This window comes from Polyodon spathula, chromosome 8 (assembly GCF_017654505.1).
Source record: "Polyodon spathula isolate WHYD16114869_AA chromosome 8, ASM1765450v1, whole genome shotgun sequence".
NCBI classification, from domain to species: Eukaryota; Metazoa; Chordata; class Actinopteri; order Acipenseriformes; family Polyodontidae; genus Polyodon; species Polyodon spathula.
In genome coordinates, this window is record NC_054541.1 from 45,577,164 (window position 1) to 45,601,338 (window position 24,175).

Here is a 24,175-nt window from a genome sequence, read left to right on the forward strand (position 1 = left end):
CCTGCCTGCTCTTACATTCTCGATTCCTCTCTGTATAATCCTCTGTTGGAACCATTTATAATTTTGAGTGCTCATTTATACACTACAAATTCTCTTGGGATTGACAGCTACCTATCTATGACACTGGCATCTTCTTCATGTCTTCAATTGACCTATTCTGCTGCGTCAGCTGCTGAAGCGATTTCAGAGGATTTGATGCATTTTCCATATAAACTGTTCAACTAAACACTGTGTCCATTTTCATAAGGACCTCACGTAAAACTGCTGTTGGCTTAGTGTGGATATGGAGCTAAAATACACATGCACTGGCCTGTGAAGACAAACAATATGTGTTTGCATCATGAGAGCATGGCTTGATGTCAGCTTGATAATAATTAACTAACAACACCAACTGGGTGGTGAAAAATGCTGATAGATAGAAAGAACAGCTTTATTCTTGCACAGCTGTGTTTTACCACTGTATCATATCTTTATGCTGAATGTTTTCAGTATCGGTGGACGTCAATACAATACACTACCAGATGTATGAAATAAGTAGTATGTAGTGAATTTTAACAGTTTAGTATCATGTTTTATAGAATGTGTAAGATTTTATAGAAATTTTATTCAAAGTTAGCTCAGTGTCCCATATCTGCATGACGTGTAAATGAAATGTTGTTGGTTCCTTTTTCTCCAACACTTTAAAGTCACTCATTACATTTACAGCACTCTGTATGGCTTCTAATGGACTCCAACAATCGAGGCATGTTAGGGCTTGTGTTAGAAACACTCACTCATTGTGCAGGAGGGTTATATCTGGTTTTAGTACAAAGTAACTAGGGAATCGACTCTGAAGACACACAAAGAAAACAAGCAGTTAAAAACCTGTCAACATCTTGTTCAAGTTCACCAAGTGCTCCAATTATAATTGAAACAAATACAATTCAAGTTTAAACTACCTTAGGTAGAAATGTGTGGCACTGTACATATAATGCAGAGTACAGATGCTTGAGCACTTTTAATGTACCACTTTACTTCCTGTAAAGGTTGCTATCAGCATTCACTGTACATTACAATCAATGCTTTTGACCCTGAGATTGGAAAAGGGCTGAACATACTCCACGAATTTTAATGTCAGACAGTGAAAAATGTGAATGTGTGATAAGATTCTCTGCATAAGCATTTAAATATATCTTCTGCTTGAATGTAATTATATTTAAAGATACACTGATAGGACTTTGTAGAAATGTAAACACTGGATATTGGATTTGTTTTTCTAAGATATCTCATGTCAAGATATCCATTTATGTCCATCTGTGTTTTTATAAAGCAATTGTATATAAAAGCAAAGCGCATTTTTACTTTTATTATCTCTAGTGATATATATTATATTGTCACACCCTATTGACACAACGAATGCATGTACACTACTGGTAGGGCATAACTAAAACAATTTATCTGGTCAGAATACAAAGTCTTGTATTGATTTCACATCACCATGTGTCGTTAAAAATGTACTTATTCGTCTTTCTCTTTTGTAAGAGTCAATCACCGAGTCAGCACTGAGCAACAATTTGAACACTGGATTTGATTTGCTCTAATTCCACCAAACCAAACCACCCCCCAATGAAAATGTATTGTTAAAGGAGAATGAAAGTTCTTAAAAAGGTCTTTGCCTGCTTTCCTATTATAGTAAACGTGTACCGTCTAGATATGACTATTGTATAACTAAATCGTGGAGGTTGATTTGCAATATAACATCAATTAATTCCCCACAATGAAGATAGTCATGCTTTTATTATATCTGAATAGATTGTAGTCTGAACTCAGACATACTTATAGGAACTACCACAGAGCTTTCCAAAGATCATTTTTTATGGTAAAAATGTAGAAATGTTGCCTATCGTCTGTCATGACGAGCCTATTAAATACTGCCACTGTTTAGATAATTAAAATAGGACTGTTTGAGTACCTAGGTAATAATAATCAAACATGCACTTGAGTCTCTTAGCGTATGCCTGTTTCTTTTATTTTTGTAAATCTCGTAATTTCTATTTAATTGCTTTGTTGTAACTTAATTATTTGTTTGTATTATATCACTGAGATGTAGTGATTTATTTAAAAATGACTAGCCCCCTATTTATATGTACAACAGAGCATGCAGGAAAGTTTAGGAACTTTCAGCTTGCAGAGTAAGCTCTCAGATGGTCCATAAAGCTATGTTAAAGCTGACAATGAGAAGTCAGTTTTAATAGCCCTTATGTGCCCCTGAAGAGTTACTGTGTGCTCCACAGTAGCAGATAAATCCCTGCAGTGTCTGGGGGTGACAGCTCAGCTGTTCAGGATCATGGGATGTTCTGCCAAGACATATAAAGCTGAGAATCCAGAGTACAAAAACGTACACTTAAACACAGTTTATTGTGACAGCACTGGAAGTAATCCACAAGAAATGTCAACAAAATAGAGGCCAAAATATCAGTCCTGTCAAAGAACTATTGCCTTTACATTACATCCAAACAGAAATACATGATATTCTTCACCCTGGAATTTACACACAGACACACAAACAAACAAACAAACAAACACAAATCCAATAAAAACCTGCCTCAAAAACCTGTTTGGCTTACATTACCTTACCAAAAAATAAAATAATTAAAAGTAAGAAATACAAAGACATTTTAAATTAGCAGTTCAAGAAGATATGTGATTTTACAATACAATATATTTTTGTGCAAAACAGATGCGATGTGTTGTCTTGCGTGATCTGAGGGAAGAGACTGAAGGCACAGTGGTGACCGAATGAAGGGTAGGGGGAGGTCTACTTGCAGAGATTTGGCCCCTATGTCCATACTTTTCTTTTGTTGCTGGTTTTTAAAACCTAAATAACCCAAAACAAAGCCAACCTTCCTTGTAAATAGAAATTACATTGTAGTTTCCTCCCATTCAAGCTCCACGTCACCTAAAACAAACAAAACAATTAATTAATTAATATTTAGATATTTAATTAGGTTGCACAAGCAGCAACTTCATCTTAAAATTCTATTCCATGCAACTTGCAATGGTCCCACAATGCACTGTAAATCAGGTTCCTGTTTTCAAGCACTTTTACCAGATATATAGTAAGGCTGTAATAAATGCCCATAAGTGAATACTGTAGTTATACATGAAGCAGATCTGGAATGCTGTGGACAACTACTGCACACACTTGCAGAATCACTGCACCCAACAAAGCGCCTTGGAGGGATTGATCACCACGGATCTCCATTTTGATTGCAGTGCAACATATTAGCACTAACTAAAAGTTTGGTAGTGCATTCGTGATGAGGCCTCATGTTCATATGAGTGATTTTGTTCTTTGAAACTAACATTCTCTACATATGGAATAAAATAAAATAAAATAAATGTATGGTGGCAAATAAATCTCATTGGGAGGAATGGGGCTGAGATACTTATTTAGTGAAGTTCCCTCTACCACTGTTGCACTTAAGAAATGTTTGACATCAGCCTGGGCTGCGTATGGATCCAGTGACTTGAACACGGAAGGTTTTATATTCCATTGGCATTACAATAAGCCAACACAGTCTAAACTCAATTAAATTCTCTAAATTCCCTGCCTATAAATCCTACTGCTGCTGAATTATTTTACTGTGTTTAGGAAACATTTTACTCACCTTCCATGGCTTCCAAGGAGTCCATCTTTTCAAGTGCTGAATAATTTACAAACCAAACAGACTGGCTGTTTCCCTTACTTGACAGCAGATCCAGAGCGCACTGGTGAAGAAACATGTACTGTGCCTGCATGGGAATATTAAGACTATATTAAGAATATAAGTCACATTCATCATGGGAGTAAAAACATATTATACAATGGCAAGAATGCTCCTCCTGTGGAATGTCATAGCCTTGGTGACATCTCAGCACATGGCCAGGGTTCTCTTTAAACCTGTTAGTTGTTTTAAATTACCTCATAGCCGTTGTATAATCGCTTCAATGACACATAACCTATAGTGCTAGATGGCTTAACGTTAACATTGAGAGTACCCGCATTAAAAAATAACTAGACAGCATAAAACACAGTACTGGCATAAAAACAAACAAGGCTGATTTTTGGCTAATTAAGTTGCATATTCCTAATTTACAGCATACAAGGCCTTGTAAACATATCTGATTATATCTTAAATGGTAATGTAAAAAGATCATGTATTGTGCAGGTAGTTGGGTAGATTATACATTTCACAGAATTATTATTATTATTATTATTATTATTATTATTATTATTATTATTATTATTATTATTATTATTATTATTAATTAAAAAATAAATTGGTGTACTTGGCTTCAATTCATCAAACAGACCAGCATGTATTTGAAAGTGAGATTTGAGAACAGATAATGGCCTCATGTTCAAGGGAAGGGGCATATTTATGTTGTATAATTACCAGAGGTCCAATTTTTACATGAGGAATGCCAGGACCGGGCCTGAAGCTTTAGCTGTCTGAACATGTCATGCCTGGGGACCCTGATAAACTGTAAACTAAGCTCACAGTTTGAAGTTTTCTTACCAAGTTCTGAACCATGCACATTCGCTCACTGCGCAGCTCAGCAACAAGGCCATAAATGTCCACAAAGTCATGGTCGCTCACATGCTGTACAAGGTGATCTAAACCAATAAACACCCCCGTCCTCCCAACTCCAGCACTGCAGGAAAGAGAAGGAATGAAAACACGCACTCCTTTTGATACAACAATAGGCTTTAATAAGCTCTGAAGAGAAAGTTACAAACACATATAGGACCCTTGTGACTAGATATGCACTCCATATTGCCACCAGTAAACCACTAGCTTGGACACTTTTTTATTTAAATTGTCTCCCCTTTCCCTATGCAACCTTTTTGTGATATAACACCACCCACTCTAAACCCCCAAAATTGCCCTGCTGACCTTATCTGACGCCTGAAACAAATCCCTGTTTAAACCTAGTTAATCTTACACTGGAGTAAATGTGGTCTTATGTTTGTGCAAAATCCTGACTTGTGTAGTAATCAGCTAATGATGAAATCTATATGCTATACAACATTTGAATCAAAATGAAATCAATAATTAAAAATCTGTTTTTGTAATATAGCCAGGATTAGCTGAGTATCTCAATTCAGAAAGTAGCCAGCTGAAGTACTAAGTAAGTCTGATTCCTTGCAGCAGGAGTAGGCTACAGCAGGACCTCACTGGGAATGACATGTTGCCTCTCAGTTTGGTTATTATGGGGAAAACCTTCTGTTATATAAGACTGGTATAACTTTAACTAGTAAATGAGGCCAGCTCACCTGCAATGCACTGCAATGGTTGTGTTGTCATGTGCTCTGTTTACACGGATTAGTTTTACAAAGTGAATGAGTGCTGTGCTCGATTCAGGAACTCCGTGTTCAGGCCAAGAAGTGAAATTGAAATGGCGCACTACCATGCAGTCCCCATGCTGGAAAAACAAGAGAGAGCAAGTACTGCTATGGCAGGAACAATGGAACAATAAGTTGATACCTTGTAAAACAAACGTGTGTTCAACACACTAAATTTAAACAAAATCGCACAGTCACAACATTCTAAATTGTCTCATACTGTAAACTGTTATACACTGCACCATGAGTTGGCACTACACAATTAACCATAAGCATGACCCACAGGACCAAAAATCAGACTTCCTCAGAGTCAAAAGCAGGGGATGTCCCGTAACCTCCCAGACGTGGATTTTCAACAAGAAAAGTCAGTAAATTAAAAATGAAATGCGATGCTGTGGCCAGAGAAGGCACTTATGTGCATGATATGTAAACAGTGAATTGGGTGTAAATAACTAATTTCGTAGTGCCTTCTCTTCTAGAAATGCTAGAATAAGCATTTTGTCCATTGAGTGATATGTATTTCCATACATACCTTCAAATTCACTGTTCAAAGCATCAATTTTTTAAAAGTCTGCAATTATCTTTTGTATTTTTGCCCGATCGCCAATTTGGTTATGCCTAATCGTTGCATTTTACTAAACTGCAGAATCTCAGTACAGATCGTACCAATTATGGTTTATTGTAAAGACTGGTGTTGCTTTGAGGCGAATACTATGGAAATGCTTCTATCGATTCTAACATAACACTGACAAGGTTGCTTCGCACAGGAGTAAAAGGTTTTACAGAAGGTCCCGACCCCCTGTAAGAAAATCGAACACCTCTGAGAAAAGCATCTGGGATAAAAAAATGGATGGTTTGCATAGAACTAAATTTCACTGATGTCAGTAAAAATTCCGAAACCATCTGTTTATGTGGCGATTTTTAGTCCTGTGCGAATCGGGCTATCGTCTTACCATAGGTAATCACCGTACTAAAAGAGCAGACTAGTTTGTGATATAGTTCATATAGTTTTCATTCAACACACTTGATTAACAGGATGTAGTTTTTTTTTTTTACCCTTTCAACTTTTAGGTCCCGGATGGTCCAGTCTGGATGAACATCTTCAGTTAGTTTCGTGATCACAATATCTCCAAATACAGTCACTGGCTTGTTGTCTTCAGGCCAATACTGATGACATCTGATCTGAAATACGAAGCAATGAAGACTTCACAAAACAAGACACCATGCATGTCTTATGTTATTTCATTAATTGTTTATAACTTACCCTGCCTTTCTCGAAACACTGCGTCAGCATGGCTATCGTTCTGGTTCTCGTCTCCCAGATCATCCTCCAAAAATCAGCCACAGTGCCTGGCAACGGACCTTGAGTGGCAATGAACTCGTTTGGACAAAGATAGCCCTAAGATAGAGAGAAGTGACCAGCATACAGTGTCAAATGCATTCCCTATTGGCAGGGGTACAAGTAAATTGACACTATCAGATTTCTTTATGTAATTAAAGGCCCCTTAAATAGGACCTTTCATAGGAATTGTTTTATTACTTTCTGTTTGCGACAACATCCAAAATATCTGGAAAATGTTTAGTAATAGCTCATAACAACTACACAGAAAGCATGCAACATGTAACTAATCCCACTTACATTTATGAATAATATTTACTGTATTAAATACTAGCTAGTGATTTACTTGTAGTAATGACGAGCTCTTTAATTAACTGCCTTGTGCATTACTTACATGATATTTTGAACATTTTGATCACCCTTTCCTCTATAATGACTACAGATTCAATTACATTAAGTTATAAATATACATGACAATACCCAGAGTGATGGTTCTGGAGAAGACATGACTGAAATTTAAAAACCCATACAGATGTCACCAGATGCCTCTGGTGGAACAGTCCAATCTATAATCGTCACACCCTTCAAGGCAACTAACTTTTCTTAGAAGTCACAGGTTTAACAAGACATGTTCACCTGCCATGTACGCTTTATACCAGTGACCAACTGCAAATAGCAGTTTGTTGAGAGGAAAAATGTTGGAAAACTGCATTTTTTAAAAAAATGCGAGCTAGTCTTGGGCAGTTTCGGGGTCCTCATGGCTTGTCTTCAGTCTGAAGGTCGGTTTGAGGTCATTTACTGTCATCTCTGCCTTGCACTTTGGCAGCTGGCCTTTTACTACATTTTAGTTACAGATGGGTATATATATATATATATGTGTGTGTGTGTGTGTGTGTGTGTGTGTGTGTGTGTGTGTGTGTGTGTGTGTGTTCAAGTCATTAGGAGATGCAGTGTATGTTTGGCAGGAATAATTGCTCATTGTACTCAGAGGACGAGACTGCTGTTCAGACAAATACGTTTTAATTGTCAATGAACCGCCACAAGCTAAATAGTTGTACCACATTGTTTTCTTTTCTCAAGTATAGTACATCTGCCCAGAACAACTTTTAACAGATTACTAGCTGATATTATTGTTAATAAGCGAATATTGTCAAAGCAACAACTTTTGTATGTATATCCAATCCCATTTATTTTGGGCTGGGAGGCATGCTGTGTTTCTGTGAGGGCAAACACCCATAACGAAGAACTATGCAAATAATAGTCATAATTCACTGTATTTCTGGAACCTGTGTCAGTTTTTGTGTATCACTCATGTTGCGTTTGAAACAACATCATTTGTTTACACTGGTTTGGCAACGTATATTTATTTTAGCCAGGTATCCATATCGTTTTATGATGACTGCGTCTTTTTTTATTATCTAGGTGTAACTGACACCTGTATTTGATAGTTCTTTAATGTTAAAGGGTGCTGGCATATTTGATATTGCTTTCATAAATACAATGCTGTAATTTGACAACTTAAAATCGACCAAAAAGCAGTTCTTTTGTCTAGCAGATCCTTATTCTCAATGTAGAGGGATCTGCGGACAGACAACGCAGAAAATAAATCTCTTTACCTCTCTCTGTAATCAGAAACAGTTGTGTACTTACTGACACATAACTGGCATTGATGTAATCTGATCCAGGCACACCGGCTTCAGACATCAGCTTTACTCTGTTGTTGTTATCTGCAATATATATATATATATATATATATATATATTATATATATGTTATATATTGCATACTGGAAATAATAATAAATTAAATACATAATACTAATCATGCATTCTAACATGCAGGATACTATATATTAACTGCTATCCTTACAAGTTATTTGCATGCACAGAATATACAAACTGATAAAAACAATTAACCGGTAGTATTTATTTTTTAGTGTGGATTTATATTCCCTTAATTTTAAACAACAATTTAAATTCACATTTATAACTGCTATTTAAAGCTGATATTTTCAAAACTATACACTTGTTGAACTATCCCACCTGGCAATGACATTAAAAACACATTCAATATACATGCAGTATAGTGTTTCTCCTATATTGTATGTTCTATTTATTAAAGCATGCATGTGAAACAGCACTGCAGTTTAATCTTAGTGGCAAGGAATGTGTCCTTGGGTGGGCTTAAGATGCAAGAAAGAAGAAAGACATAATTGTTTGGACAGTATTATAGTTAGTAACTTGAACGTAAGTCAATTAACATGAGAGCCATTGGTTCCTCCAACCAACAGCAAGACATGTTTCTGAAACAAGGACCTGCGGATCAACAGAAGCAGCTGTTCCAAAAAGTTAATATCACAGAATGCAGTTACATTACCAAATCACAATCACAACTAATGCCTAAAATAATAAAGGCATTTCTTTCCTTATTAACTGAGAAATGAAGCACTATTGACTAGAGGGACAGGGTTCTCCCTCCTTGGATAAGATCTTAAGTATTGGCTCAAAACTCTCCCTCACAATCACTCTGATCTTCCATTGATCCCCAGCAGCACACTTTGCAAGTATCATGGTAAACGCTGAACCAAGCTCGAAGGGAACTTTAACACCAAAACAGACAGATTTACACTGGGGAAAAAGGGGTGAAACAAACTTGTGAAAAGAATGTTAAAGAGGTCAATTTCTTCGTTTAAACTTCAAAGCTAAAAAAGGGGAAAAAAAACATTTGGTTTATTGTTTCTTGCACATGCATGTCACTGAAGTTCAAAGCAACTTTCTGTTGTTTAAATTGTGTATGACTGAACTTTTAAAAGTACATGAAGGTGCTGCTTAGTTGTACATGCAACTTGCTTAGTAGTACTTTTATTCATACTGTGGCTAATGATGTGTTAATATTTCCCAGCACATAAATTAGTCCAGGAGAAAAAATGTCTATCTTTAAGCTTTCTTTTTTTAGCTCATGCACAGCTATACATACACGGCTTGATATTGGTGAAACGATTCTTGGATCGGTTCCAAGGGAGGTCGGCATCTGACGTTGCAAGGTCCTGAAGCAGTTTTGGAAGCTCCTGAAACAGATGCAAGTAAGCGAGTGTTTACCAGTAGTGAAAAGAGCCACTACTGTGTAGCAGTACATTTTACAAATGCAGCAAAACACAGTGATCCCCCCCCCCCCATTCATCTCTAATCCAATATACTGTAGTGTCTTTCTAAAACTGCAGTGGTGAGCAGAAATAGAGGATGACTTTAAATTAAGTTTCTGCATTATCACTTGTGTTTTCAGTTGGGTTTGCAGACATGGCATTGGAATGACCCTTGTACTGAAAAAGAAAATCTACATTTTCTTTTTTTTCTGCTCCCTAATTTTCTACTGATGGATTTTTTGCTTATAGAAAAGGTGATGGATTGATGGCACGGTTAACCGATGCCCTCTATTTATCCACCGATCAGGTATGACGCAGGCAGCTGCAGAGTCAATCCCACCTAACTAACCCCCCTGACCATGCACATGACCCTTGACCTGAAGGGGCCACCCTCTCTTGCAGTAAAGGTGAGAGGGTAATCCGGTTTCCATGCTCATTCAAACCTGGGCCTCTTAAGAACCGACACCTACTTAAGCAAAATTCTAAATGAGCAATGTCCACGTGGGACTCATCTGAGATTCTATCACTGATCCCAGAATTGTAACTGGTGTGCCTACAGAGCTATAAGGTTATGCCAGGGTTCTACTATTACATCCATTTTTATTAAATACACCAATAAGCAGTGCTATTTTCTTCTTCCTTTAAAATTGTATAAACTACACACAGACATCCCAAATGTGATGAAGTCTTTGAGGGACCTGTTTCTATCGAGATGGGAGAGCTTGAATCACTATATGGTGACCTGACTTGTCTCAAGGTCAGGTAGTGTGTCAGTCGGTGGTTGACTCACCATCTGAGCCTAGTATCTCCAGGCTTTGTCTTTTACTTCAACAATTGGGACACATCCACCCGAATCTTTCAGTGCTCCAACATATCTTAAAATGGTTGGCAATGCCATTCATCTGCTGTTACTTTAGTTGCTGCCTCCTTAGATACTGTTACATATGACTGTTTTTTTTTTTGTATACACTACAAAGGACTCCTCTATACTGAAGAAAAAACAATGGGTAGTTTAAAATTGAAATTCTGGGGTCCACAAGAAACTAACTGGAGATTGATGAAGTGGGTATTTCCATGGGTATAATGGACTATAGACTATCATGTGTAATTAGTTATGACGGATTTGTAATATTTAAAACAACATGCACGCAGTTAGTTGAGGGGTATCAATAATATGATAGCCATAAAGCTGCAGTTGGTAAAGCACACTGCAACAGCCTTAAAGAAGATTAATTTGCAAGTATTTTGATACGTTATACACATTAAATATACACTCATTCTCACTACAACCAAGCAAGCGTAAAATAGTTTCTATTCTTCTATGACTATATGTTCTTTCAACTCCATATAAATCACAGATTGCCTTTAGAACATTAAATCTATTAAAATCTCATATAAACACTGCCCAACTTAATACATTATGAAGTGAGTTCAATAAGGGAGTGAAAAGAGAAAAGGTAAACCTTAGCACTACTCATTTATTTTAGCCCTCCTGGAATTAATGTTAAAGCACCTTTAGAAAAATAATACATTATTTCCCTAATTTGCAATTTAGCACAGTTATTACTTTAAAATCTGTTCTTGCTCAGAACATGAAACATGAATTAAAACCAGTAAAAATGTTACAGCAGACATAGAACAAATGTACTGTAAAAGCAATTCCAGATAGATTTAGCTTTCAATACTAATCATTTTGTACTGTATTTCACTTGGGAGCAAACAGCAACTGTAATTTGCTGGGGCTTTGATTAAGGTGGCTTTGTACAGCATGTTATTCAGTAAAGGTAGGTCAGCAGTTTGTAATAGAGAAAAGGTAAAATGAAAAAAAAAAAGTATATTACATTCCAAAAGTTAAAGCTGCGTCTGAATCATTACAAAATGTGTTGTGAAATCCGAACAGGGTTCTGTGTTACCTTAGGGAGGTCTGTGGATCACCTTTTACTGTCACCCCTGTGAATTATTACGATCAGGTTGCAGCATGAAGCATGAAGAGCCAAAAAATGAGTGTAACTTTACTATACAAACACTCAGCCTGGTAATTGGGTACTGATGATCAATGCCAGCATTCTCGGTGGCCTCACATGGACAAGGTGGACATGACATATGCAGTGACCATTGTGTTGTGACAACTGCTGATTACATACCGAAAATTCCTCTTGAAACTTTACATTGTCGTTAGCACAGAGATCTTCAACGTGCTGCAGAAAAGATTTCTTGTTTACAGGTCTAAAAGAAAATAAAGAAAGCATTGCAGGAACTATTTAAAAATCCATCCAAGTCTACATAGTACATTTAAATATATATATATATATACGAATATATATATATATATATATATATATAATAAATTCTTTGAACTTTGTATCTTTTAATTTGTTCAATATAAACAAGGTATGTTAAAAAAAAAAAAAAAAATTATATATATATATATATATATATATATATATATATATATATATATATATATATATATATATATATATATATATAATAACAGAATTTTTAAACCCTTACGTCGGCATGTACATCAGTAGAGATTTCTGTTTTTTTTTTAAACTTTCAATAAAACGTTATTTCCAGACAATACATAAGAAAATTCAATAGGTAAACATTGGCGATCGTATCCAAGATTTTAACCATTGGAAACAACTGAATAATCTCAACAGGAATAAAATGCTTATTTGAAAATAAAACAATTACAAGGGCGATCCTCTTCAAAAGGCCAGTCAAAATGCTTTTTAAACCTTGACTGTCAAGGCATACAGCAATGACTCGTACTGGAAGGCAGGATCGCTCACTGAGTTTCTCATGTCTCTATGTCTATTGGGAAGTTTTCCATTGTTTAACAAGGAAAGTGGAACAAGAAAAATCTAGGAGTGACTTCACTGTTTAATTATGACATGCTTCCTGCACCCTGAGGAGTTTAAGCATCCTGTATTACTTCCAAAGCTAAAACACGGCCGTGCCGGCTTCACCCCAGAGAGGCAGAAAGCTGTTCTCCAGTTACCGTGCCATTGGTCACACTGTTATGATTTATTCTGAGTCTGGCTGCTGCTCTTAGGCAACTGACCACAGAGACTGTCACACTTTCAAACGAAAAACAACAAAACAGAACCACACAAATAATTCTTCATCCTACTTACTTGAGTGACTTTCTATAACTCAGAAGTCTGTAATAGAGATTTCACAAAGAAAAAACAAACAAACCAAACACTTGAATTTTATAAATACGTCTTTGCAGAAATGATCATACTAGTCCCTTTAGGGAAAATTTTTAAATAGCAGTAATTGAAAACCAATCTATATAGTAAACAACTATATATAATATATATATATATATATATATAATATATATAATATATATATATATATATATATATATATATATCATACATATACGGAGTCATGCATCAATGTGATGCCTTGTACGTAGTACAACTCATACAGGGGGAATTATAAAATCACTTGGACACTTGCTGTTGTTGAAAAAGCATTCCTTACTGAATTGAAAGACACCAGTAATAGAAATTGTGTGTATCATTGTGAGAATGTGGTATTTGCAGAATGATTTTGTTTATTGGGGCCCTTCTTAAACTGAATAATGGTGATACTAAGCATTTCATTCACTATTCCACTATGACCTGTCAAACTCCATAGCTGATAGGGAAATTTTACAAAAGTGGCCAAGTGACATTATAATAAATCTATATATAAACTGCATGCCTTAACATATTATCTAACTGGGATTATTACTTTACTATACAACATGCATAACACATTGTGCAAGCACAAACAGTAAGGAATGCATTCTTTTCTTAGCTTGATTTGCCTTTATCCAGCCCATATTATTGCTTAGATTGCTTGCAAGTACAGAACTTAGCAATGCACTGCAAAACACAGGAAACATGCAGGTGCTTCTGCAGAATGAGGGCAAATTATATTACTCTACATAAATTAGCTTAATTCATTTGTGAAAAGATTTTTTGCTTATCAGTTGAATAAATCTTTGCTTCTATTGAAATTGCTTTTGAAATTGTGTAATAGGTCAGTTATATAAAGATTTATCACCTTTGGTAGACACTGATATGTAATATAGGGTGTCTGTGGATAATGTAATATGAGGATCGTGTATCACAACCTTCCATTAGACCCAGCATAAACAGAAATGTAAGTCACTAAAGAAGCTTGTTTTGCTCTCTGTAGCCCTGGAAAAACTAGTCAGCCTGTTGGGAGACTTGGTTTGATCCTCTCCCAAAAGGAGATCAAACTAACCATTACATTAATTCCTGAATAGCATGGGAAACTACTGTCAAGATAAAACCAACATTAACCAGTTTTTTTTTTTTTTTTTTTTTTTTTTTTTTTTTTTTTCCAGGCATTGTTAATGTTATATTTAATATGCAGTGACAGTCATTAAACTGTGTCATGTTATGTGCATGCAATGCAGTTGGCAGCATGCCTCAATTAAACTTCAGCAACATATATGCATCGCATTAAACAGATCAAAGGGATTACCTACTACAAAAATAATAAACTCATTTCCCAGTGCTGCTGGGCAATGTCCCGCCTTCCTGACTTGCAACTATCATCGATTTGTTCTGAATACTTTAAACCCGCCCCAACTACTGAGTGATAGCACATTCCTACATTTCTATTGGAGACTCCGCTTGTGATATTTAAAACGAGATTACAGTCAGGAATGGAGGCTTGTTAGCTTGTTAGATTTAAAGCTGTATTACAGTTTTACAATACGGAGGATTTAAATCAGAATTGTAGCAAAATGTACAAAATGCCTCCACACAAAAACCCCAGAAGAATGTACCCGTGACCATAGGGATTTCATTGTGGAAGACAGCAAAGGAAAGAAGGTACAACTTAAGTGTGCAAGTACTGTCCAGTTTGTGTAGATCTCCTAAATTATGGAATGCTCTGCCTTCGTTTGTCAGGGAAGCTGCGACCGTTCCAGTTTTCAAGTCAACACTAAAAACGCACTTTTATAAAATGGCTTTCTTGTCTTAGTCAGTTTTAATGTAACTTTAAAATGGCTGCTTTTGTATGATTATTACGTGTATACTGTTATTTAAATCTCATTTAAATGGTCTGATTGTGGCTGTTGTATGTGTGACATGCTATACAAATGTATTGCGGTTTGTTCTTTTTTCTGTTATGTGCTGTACAGTGCTTTGCAATACTATTGTATAAAGAGCGCTTTAAAAATGCAATACATAATAATAAAAAACACTTTCTTAGGAAGTCTTGTGTTTTGTCATAGTCAGTGTTCAAAGTTTGTGATGCTCCATTTTTACACAAAGTTAAAATGAGACACATGACAAAAATGTTACATAGTAAAAAGCCCCTTCCACTAAACCAGGATGGTATGAGTAACACAGTAGGTCTGTAAGCAAATCCTGTCAATCCACTAAACCAGCACACAACAGCATGGCAATCAGTTGAAAAGACTGCATGAGCCACTTACTGGATGACAAATATTTCCTTCCGTCTAAAGAAAAATGATGAATATCTGGAAATAAAAGATCCAGCAACAAGTTAGTATGCAAGCAAATGCTACCTTAGAGGGAAAATTGCATCACCACATGATGAAACCCCAATATCGTGTGTGTGTGTGTGTGTGTGTGTGTGTGTGTCTATATATATATATATATATATATATATATATATATATATATATATAATATATATATATATATATGTGTGTACCATGTACAACATTTACTGAATAGCCAAAAAAAAGTCCTGAATAATCTGAAGGGCTGATTGCTTAAATCTAAGACATTATTCCACAAGCAGAATACCAGGAAAGGTAAAATGATCCTACAGCTCCCAAGTCACAGATGTTATCAATAGTTCTGTCCTAAGCACTTTGTAATTACTCATACAAGTTTGGCAAGGGCATCTGCAGCAGAAAACAAAATGCCAAAACAGGCAGTGAAGTGGTTAAGATCTATTAACATGTTGAAGCAATTTTTTTTTTTTTATTCCACCGGTGTGTGTGTGTGTGTGTGTGTGTGTGTGTGTGTGTGTCATGCTGTTTAATGACAACAAACATGTGCTGATCACCTCTATTACTACCACCAGACACTCTCGAAACACAGCAGGAGCACAGGTGGATACACATAATGCCACACAGGTTGAAGCGCACACAGTCATAGCAAGTGGCAGATGCTTCCCAACAATGGTCCCTCACACTTTGGCAACAAATAACAGCAACCTACTGGTTCCCCCGACCTGCTCAGGCTTGTACAGGCATTGCCATTTTTCCATGAAGCACACCCATATGAAAACAGCCAAGAAAAAACAAACTGCAACATCAACGTTTTTTTTTTTTTTATCTCTGTACCACCCATAGTTTATAGCAGCAGGGCGCTGAAATCTTAGCACTAGGTACGGTATTCTTGGTCCCTAAATCCCAAATAAACGACAGACCACATGTCCCTGTTAAAGGTTATGTCTCCCAAAGGAGGTCAGTGTTGAAGGCACTGTGGTATGAGGGTATAGTTAGCCATTCGGATTGGAGTTTTCAATGCTAAATATTAACAATAGAATACACAATTGTGCAGTAATTATCAAGCACTGAAAAGCTATGCTAGACAAAGTAGTGTGGCAATGCATTCACCTGCAGTGATCAGAATTGTTTAAATACTTGCCTTTAAAATAAAGATGGTGTTCTTGGCAAATTATGTTGTGTAAGTCTAAGGGAAAGGATGCCTAAGACCCATTTCTTATTGTTCTACATTAGAAGATCCTACTTGAAAACTATCTTTAGCAGATTTACAACATGTCTCATGCTTAGAGTATGCTTGGTAGACTTAGCAGCATCACACAATAATGACCAGGAGACTACTGATTCTTTTTAGCACTTTTCTACCTAGGTCTTTGCTAATGCAGTATATGGGTTATGTAGTCAGTCAATAGGCTTTGATTGGAGATCTTTCATATCCACAGTGGAGGCAGGACCCTGGTTCATCATCTGAAGATCCAACAGCACTGCACCCCCTAACAACATGCTGACTTATTGATTAAGCTACAGCACACAGGGGAGAGCGCCTCCTACTGGTCAACACCACTTTCTACAGCAAATGAGTTACCTTGGAGGATCACCCAATCACAGAACATACCAGGCCCAGCCTTGCTTTTCCTCTGCAATGGGACCAGAAGCCAAGGTGGTATGCCAACAGCCAAATTGATTTAAAGTATGGAATCAATCTTTCCTAAATTACAAATCATATTTGCATAAAGTCTTTAAGTGAATATGGGAAAGCAATTATGGACATATTTCTAATAATTCATTAGGTAAGCCGGGCTCTTTAAAATGGCACACAATACTATTGACAGCATTGTGAAACCATAACCTCAGGTCCTTTCTATGGTCACTAGGCCTAAGGTCAGGAAAAGAGTATGCTTAGCAAGTCATACAGTACACAGGAAAGGAATTTCAGCAGAAGGTTCAGAAATGCATTTAAAACAGGGGAAATATACAGCTAATAAAAAAAAAATTAAAGATTTGAAACATGACTAGTTTACATTACTCCCTATTCACAGTGTTTTAACTGAAGAGTTATTTTAAGAATATTTTTATGAATAACATTAAGTTTCATATTTGTGAAACTGTGCTAGACTGTTGCTGAACAAGCAAATAACAGTCTACAACAGTTGAATATCTAACTCTTTTTTATAGATGGAAACATTTTTCAAATAACTCATGCCTTGCGAATTAGTACAACGTAATTAACAAGGTGGTCGCACACTTTCACTCTAGATATTTTACACTGTTTTTAAATGCTTTGTCTTGTTTTTCCCACAGACTGACATCTATTTTTTAGTTCAGCCAGAGATTAAGTGCTTTTCTGTATGCCGCTGTTAAGTGCCTGGAAGACGAGGGTCACCTTTGAAAGATGAGCAGGCTGACTTGGATAAATAAACCGTGTTACACAACACTGACAAACAAGTAAAGGTCACAAGGGGGTCAGGCCGGGAACCTGTGGACTACTGTTTTACCGACAGGAAAATCTACTCACCGTGTTAATTTCTCTTCCTTCAGTTCCAGGTCTGCTACTGTTATCAGCTGGTCGAGCTTGAATTTGGTGTCAATGGTTTCAGCATCCCGTGGAGAATAGGTTCCTCCTTCCTTCTGCTTTTGCCTGATTCTATATGGGAGAAAAACGGACATATAAAAGTTTCTCGTAGTAAATCTGCATGGTAATTTTGCAGTTCACCAATCATTTACCATCACTTACTATTTACTGTGACCATAATTTACCATACTGGACATTCTTATGCTTGCCTAGAGCACACTTCACCATGCTTTTACTATATAATGCATATGTCAGTCCTGGTAGAGAAAACCCTTAGGTATCGTATGAGAGTATGAAGTAACCTTTCTACTGACAGTTTGATTTTTATCCTGAGCAAGTCCACTTTTCAAAGACAAAAACATTAAGAAAATAGGCAGAACCTATTATAAAAGAACAACATAAAGTGAGTGTTATGCACCATGAATTTTGGAAATCTAGAATTGCGTTAACTATCACAGCTAATATAGTTAACGGCAAAATGTGTGTGCTTCACATAACAATATTTGGCTATAGAAATTGATAGTATCAAGTAACAACATGTATTGTATGCATCAGCATTATATCGCACATAAATATTTCATGTTGCTGTATAGCCAAGGCTTATGTTACACATGTTACATGTGACACAACCCCTTGGCATCATCTTACCTTGCAAAAGCATATATTGCAGCCCCCAGAAGGATTACTGAAAGCACGCATAAAGCCACAGCCAAGATTATTTCCACGGTCCGACCAGACAACCCCTCCCCTGAAAGAAAAATGAAGTCTAAGTACATCTTTCAACTCTAAGGAATAGAAATAATACAAATTTAAAAAATGATGTTCATTGGTGTAATCAGCAAGAACAATCAAAGCTTTCCATGCAACCAAACCTCACCCCATAACCTCAATATTTCATGTTACACATAATTAATGTTCTGTATCCAGCTGACATGCTACTATGCCCTTAACATTTAGAAAGTGCACGGTGCTCTGTGTGGATTAACTAAAGATGATTTACTGAGATTTGCTCTTTAGCTACAGGAGAAACAGCTGGGGCAATGGCACTGACAGTGATTAGTGAGATTATACATTTAAATCATTTATTTCAAATGAAAAAAATAATTCTGGTGAGCTCAGGATCAAGTAAGCATGATCTTTTATACATTGGGTTCTTATTTGCAAATAACTTGTGACTTATTTAAATATAGATTTTAAATAAAGTTTGCTATTCATGACACTGTTCCACTGTTTGAGGACAGTGTATTTTACACAGCAAATGAAATGCACCTAATTACAGCCATAAACATAATTTAAACAATACCATTGCATAATGGCAAAGCAAGACTAGTTGTATTATATTTTTTTACCTTAATGCTCAACAGATAAGATATTGGCAATGTATTAAACATATACATACAATTCTAATTATAACACTAATGGACTAATCTTTCATATTTTTTTTTTCATTTATATATTTTGGGAGCTTTCTGCAGAAGAACTGAAAAAATACTTTGAAAAGTTGTTTACCTTTGAAATATAAAGTTCCCCCCCCCCCCCCCCCCCCCCCCCCCCCCCTCTTCTTTTGTATTGGTAACTTCTAATCTTAATAAAGTTTCATTAAGTGTGTTACTGAGATTTATACATTCTAAATGCTTACTTTGTTCTTGCTGGTGTATATATTTTGATATAGTTTTTAAATAAGGTTGGTACTTCTTTCAAGTCCTTTAAAACAGTAATAACACTGCAACATTTATACCTTAACAAGCAGGCATTTGTAAAATGCTTTTAAAACAAACAAACAAACAAACAGTAAAACCACGGGGGGGGGGTGTTAGTGACAAGTATCCCCTACTGAAGTACACTATGCATCGACCCTCTAAACACCAGAAACATGAATAACCCTGATCCAAAAAAGTTGATCCTTGTGCCCGAAGCGAACAATCACTGCAAGCTATAGGCCTTGAGGCCTCCTCTCCTTCACTACACAAGCATGTTTAATGTGAGCAGTGTCCCGAGTAAAGAGCAGACGGAGCAATCTGGTTTTCACATCAATTGACATCTACCGCAGCCAAAACACTAGGTCAGCTGTATCTAAGAGCTGCAGCGACTAATCTGAAGCACCGATGGGAAAACACAGGCTTGTGTTTTATTATCAGCAGCAATGTTACCTTTGATCTGGTTGCCACAATAAGAACTTATTTACACAGGTTTTTCCTTGTTAATTCACGTTACCAATTAACAGCAATTTAACCAGAATATTTTTCTTTGTGTATGCATACTTATTGTTTCCATCGTTGCACAAGTAGGCTGTAATTGACCAAGAGAGTTTGGTTTTATTTTAAGTTAAATGGCAGAACACCCAGAGGAAAATCGATGTCTATAAAATTGGAATTATTATATTTGGACAGTAACATTTTGAAAGATACATTTTACATATAGATATGTTTGTGAGATTAACTGTTTTTGCTTAATAGGGAAATGTGAATTCAAGATCACACTTTACCTGTAGTTGTAACACTCTTGGAATACACTGAATCAGTATACTGGCCTTTAGAATTTGTTGCTCTGAATTTGAATCTAAAAATGAAAAATAAATGAAAAATGTTAAACCACGCTTTACAAATATCTACTGATAGCTGAACTGGTTTACTTGATAACCCTGTAAATTAATAATTAAACAATTCCCACCATCTCTTCAGTAACCTATTCCCAGTCTTTACATTTTTAAGGGAGTACGATACTAAAATCGTTTAAAACATTCATTTATGATTCAGAATTCCAGATAACACAGTACTATTGTTTTAGCAAACATTATCTTGAAAATCCTGATCAAGTTTACAACAAAAAAGTAAATGTGAAGGTCTGACAAAGCTCACTGCAATATGAATATTTACTAACCCTGTACACTATTAATTGAACAATATGCACATACACATAATCTTTTTTTGGCTTAAGAGGGCCATTGCAGAATTGCTCTTCATTTCCTTCTGGCATGCAGGTATCTTCAGCGCCTAAAACATATGTGCCAACTGAGGTAGTCTGTCTCTTCATCCTTTCAGTGCAGGGAGGGTTTTTAAAGCCTTTGTTAGCCAAGTATGGTCTCGGTTTGTTGAAGTAAGCATCCTTCCAAGTGGTAATGTTGCCATCATTCTTCACTTTGAGGAAAACATAAAGAAACACACAAACATATAAACATGTGTGCAATGATTACTCTGAAATATGACTTCCTACCAATTGGTTCATTCATGCATCTCTGTTCAGGCAAATCAAACAATTTAAAATGACTTGATAACTACAGGTGAAGTGCTTGGTTGGCCACTTGTCGTGTCTGCTGATATTAATATTCTGTTTTTCATTTATATTATTATTTGTATTTAGGCTGCGATTCAACAAACTATTCTGTTTATTTGTTTATTAACATTAAAAAAAAACTGACAATGCAATATAAATAAGAAAATCCTCTAGTTAGCACATTTCTCACCGTGGATTCCACAGAGTGCCGTCAATATAAATAAGAAAATCCTCTAGTTAGCACATTTCTCACCGTGGATTCAACAGAGTGCCGTCAATATAAATAAGAAAATCCTCTAGTTAGCACATTTCTCACCGTGGATTCCACAGAGTGCCGTCAATATAAATAAGAAAATCCTCTAGTTAGCACATTTCTCACTGTGGATTCCACAGAGTGCCGTCAATATAAATAAGAAAATCCTCTAGTTAGCACATTTCTCACCGTGGATTCAACAGAGGAACCGTCAACTCCAGATTTGCTTTTCTTTCTTACCTTTTGCTTCTGCAACGATAACTTGTATTTTTTCAATTGGCCCATGGCTATCACTGAAGAAACAGACAGGCATCTGGACTGTTATTGTTGTAGCAGTTACGACCGTGGCTCCATGTGCATCGTAGGCAGGGACTGGAATCATGCTGGACTCAGGTGGTGCTACAAACCAAATCACAGGGAAACTGAAGTTCCTTCGGAATACATCAGAGCAATAAGAGAACATGTGAAAAAAAATAATGATGGATCCACAGGAGTCCTGATTATGGCATGATTTTGTGTTTTTCCTAACCCTCTTTTTTCCCCCCCAGTGTAAATGTATTGAATTGAGCCTGAATCACACCTATTTAGAAAATGTCAACGTGAATACCAAACTTATTAAAGCAAAAATAAAGGGAAATCTAAATTTTGACATTTCACAAATTTAAATTTCGAAATAGTATATACTTAAGTGTTCTGCATTTTCGTTTTTTATCTTTAAAAAAAATGTTCCAGAAATTTTTTGGAGTTTATTTTACATATTATAGCAAAATAGGTTAACGCAGGCAGGCGCATCACACAAGGCAAGACAATTCACACACAGGCATAGGGCAGGCGCGCCTTGCTGCAGTCTACCCCAGTGCACGCTACAATATATTAAAATAGGGATAAAATTGCAAAAGTATCAAAAAATAATTGAAAGAGCTATACAAATCAGGGGGAGAAAATCTCAGTATACACACTTTACATGTGTAATACGATGCATTGCAGTTCTGGTTTCTGATTAAGTTTAATGTCTGGCATGTATGATGAAGCAGAATCTGATTAGTTAATTAGTTGGTACTTTGCGAATGTTTGGGCAATCACTGTGCTGACGGAAATAGTATCTGCAGAAGGTATGAACATGACATCAGCACAAAACAAGCCAGGTTTATTCACCTTGCAATCATAAAAAGAAAATTGACAGAACTGGGCGGTGCAAGCCATTGGGTGACGTGTCAAAAATCACATTGGACATTGCCATCAATGCGTTCCATAACGCATCAACATGTCAAATATTTATTTACGGAGTTAAGCAGTGTTTTAGCTGATGGACAGTACTGTCGCACAAAGTCACTGATACATACCACCTGCAATAAACAGCGGCTGTCCAGCAAAGCATAGCACTCTGACAAACTCATTAACAGTCATTCCGCACTCTCTTTTTGTAAAAGACGCATAAATGGATTGCTTTTCTCTCAGTTCACTTTCTTGTTTTAGTAATGTGTCATTTATTTTTCACTATGTTCTTTTATTGTCAGTGCAAACATGTACCTCAATGCAGTAGTAATCGTAGCGCTATGCATCCTCTGCCTCACCTGAGCCACTTCTGCTGTTTTTGCTTTTCGTATACTTCGAAACATTTGTTTTCTTTTTTATATTCATAAAGTTATTTACGTTTTCTCCCCATTCTTCATCCACCAAAAATATGATATTTGTGTAAGTATTTCAGTTTAGTTTTTGATCAAGCTAGTAGTTAGCATGCCTAGCAATTGCTAATCAAGTGATAATATTTGGAAACATAGAACCACGTTTGAACGTTAGTTGATCCTCTGACGTCTAAGCGTCTGCTGTATCCTAGGATACAGTGTAGGGCTGCTTACAATGTTGGAGTCAAAATAAAACAGCATTTTAATCAAAATATTGTGTATTTCCTAGAAAATAGTACTGGGAAAATATTTAACAGTAAACAAAAATCATAAAAAATGAAGTTCAGTTAAAAAAAAATAAAAATTAAAAAAAAAAATCCTGTAAATTTTCCGTAAAATTCTGAATAAACCGGAAACGCGGGACACTATGTATAATCACTGAAGATGTATTTTTTTAAATGTTTTATTTTTTTTTTTTTAATGAAATTTAAGGTGTTATTTACAAAAGATGTAATACATAAATAGATCTTTATTATCAGGAAAGTTCAAAGCAAATCAAAGGACACCACAAGCAACCATAAACCATTGTATTGGTTACCATAAGCATCTATTTGCTCTGACACCTTCTGCTAAACAGTTTCCTGTCATCAGAGATGGAGCTAATCTTCTTACTCACTGAAGTCTTATTCTGTCCAACGTGGACTTGCTGTACAATGTATGTATTTGATATTTGTATGATTTAACATCATTACACCTACCTTGGATGTCCATGGTTATTTTTAGCTCTGTCTTGGGACCAGGACCAGCTCCATTGACAGCATATACCTTTAGGAAAGCATATTATGTGTGTAAATGTATATATGTATTTTAGACATGTACATACAATTAAAACATTTTGTCATCATCTGCAGCTTTTGTTATATATGTTATCCTAGAAAGATTTAACAACTCGCGTCACAGATAATGTAAAAACCGTAACACTCCAATAAAAAACAAAATGTCACATGATTTCAAAAGTCAGTTTCAAAGGCATGTATAAGGAGCTATTTTGGATGGAGCTCTCATTGTGAAGCGACATTCTG

At 36.1% G+C, this 24,175-nt stretch overlaps 1 protein-coding gene across 1 annotated transcript in view; it reads right to left on the reverse strand.

Annotated features, from left to right (window-relative positions):
• Positions 1 to 2,378: 2,378 nt before the first annotated feature.
• The window catches only part of LOC121319145 (phosphatidylinositol phosphatase PTPRQ-like), a 74,059-nt gene continuing 52,262 nt past the window's right edge, over positions 2,379 to 24,175 (reverse strand). Inside the window, exons 41-57 of the mRNA XM_041256327.1 lie at positions 23,852 to 23,918; positions 21,709 to 21,867; positions 20,857 to 21,079; positions 20,428 to 20,501; positions 18,591 to 18,690; positions 17,886 to 18,014; positions 15,326 to 15,370; positions 12,993 to 13,019; positions 11,994 to 12,075; positions 9,684 to 9,774; positions 8,358 to 8,434; positions 6,633 to 6,767; positions 6,425 to 6,550; positions 5,300 to 5,448; positions 4,542 to 4,677; positions 3,651 to 3,774; positions 2,379 to 2,938 (exon numbers count right to left, since the gene is read on the reverse strand). Coding sequence (XP_041112261.1) covers positions 2,901 to 2,938; positions 3,651 to 3,774; positions 4,542 to 4,677; positions 5,300 to 5,448; positions 6,425 to 6,550; positions 6,633 to 6,767; positions 8,358 to 8,434; positions 9,684 to 9,774; positions 11,994 to 12,075; positions 12,993 to 13,019; positions 15,326 to 15,370; positions 17,886 to 18,014; positions 18,591 to 18,690; positions 20,428 to 20,501; positions 20,857 to 21,079; positions 21,709 to 21,867; positions 23,852 to 23,918 — 1,782 coding nt within the window. The 3' untranslated portion in view covers positions 2,379 to 2,900. The remainder of the gene's footprint in view (positions 2,939 to 3,650; positions 3,775 to 4,541; positions 4,678 to 5,299; positions 5,449 to 6,424; positions 6,551 to 6,632; positions 6,768 to 8,357; positions 8,435 to 9,683; positions 9,775 to 11,993; positions 12,076 to 12,992; positions 13,020 to 15,325; positions 15,371 to 17,885; positions 18,015 to 18,590; positions 18,691 to 20,427; positions 20,502 to 20,856; positions 21,080 to 21,708; positions 21,868 to 23,851; positions 23,919 to 24,175) is intronic.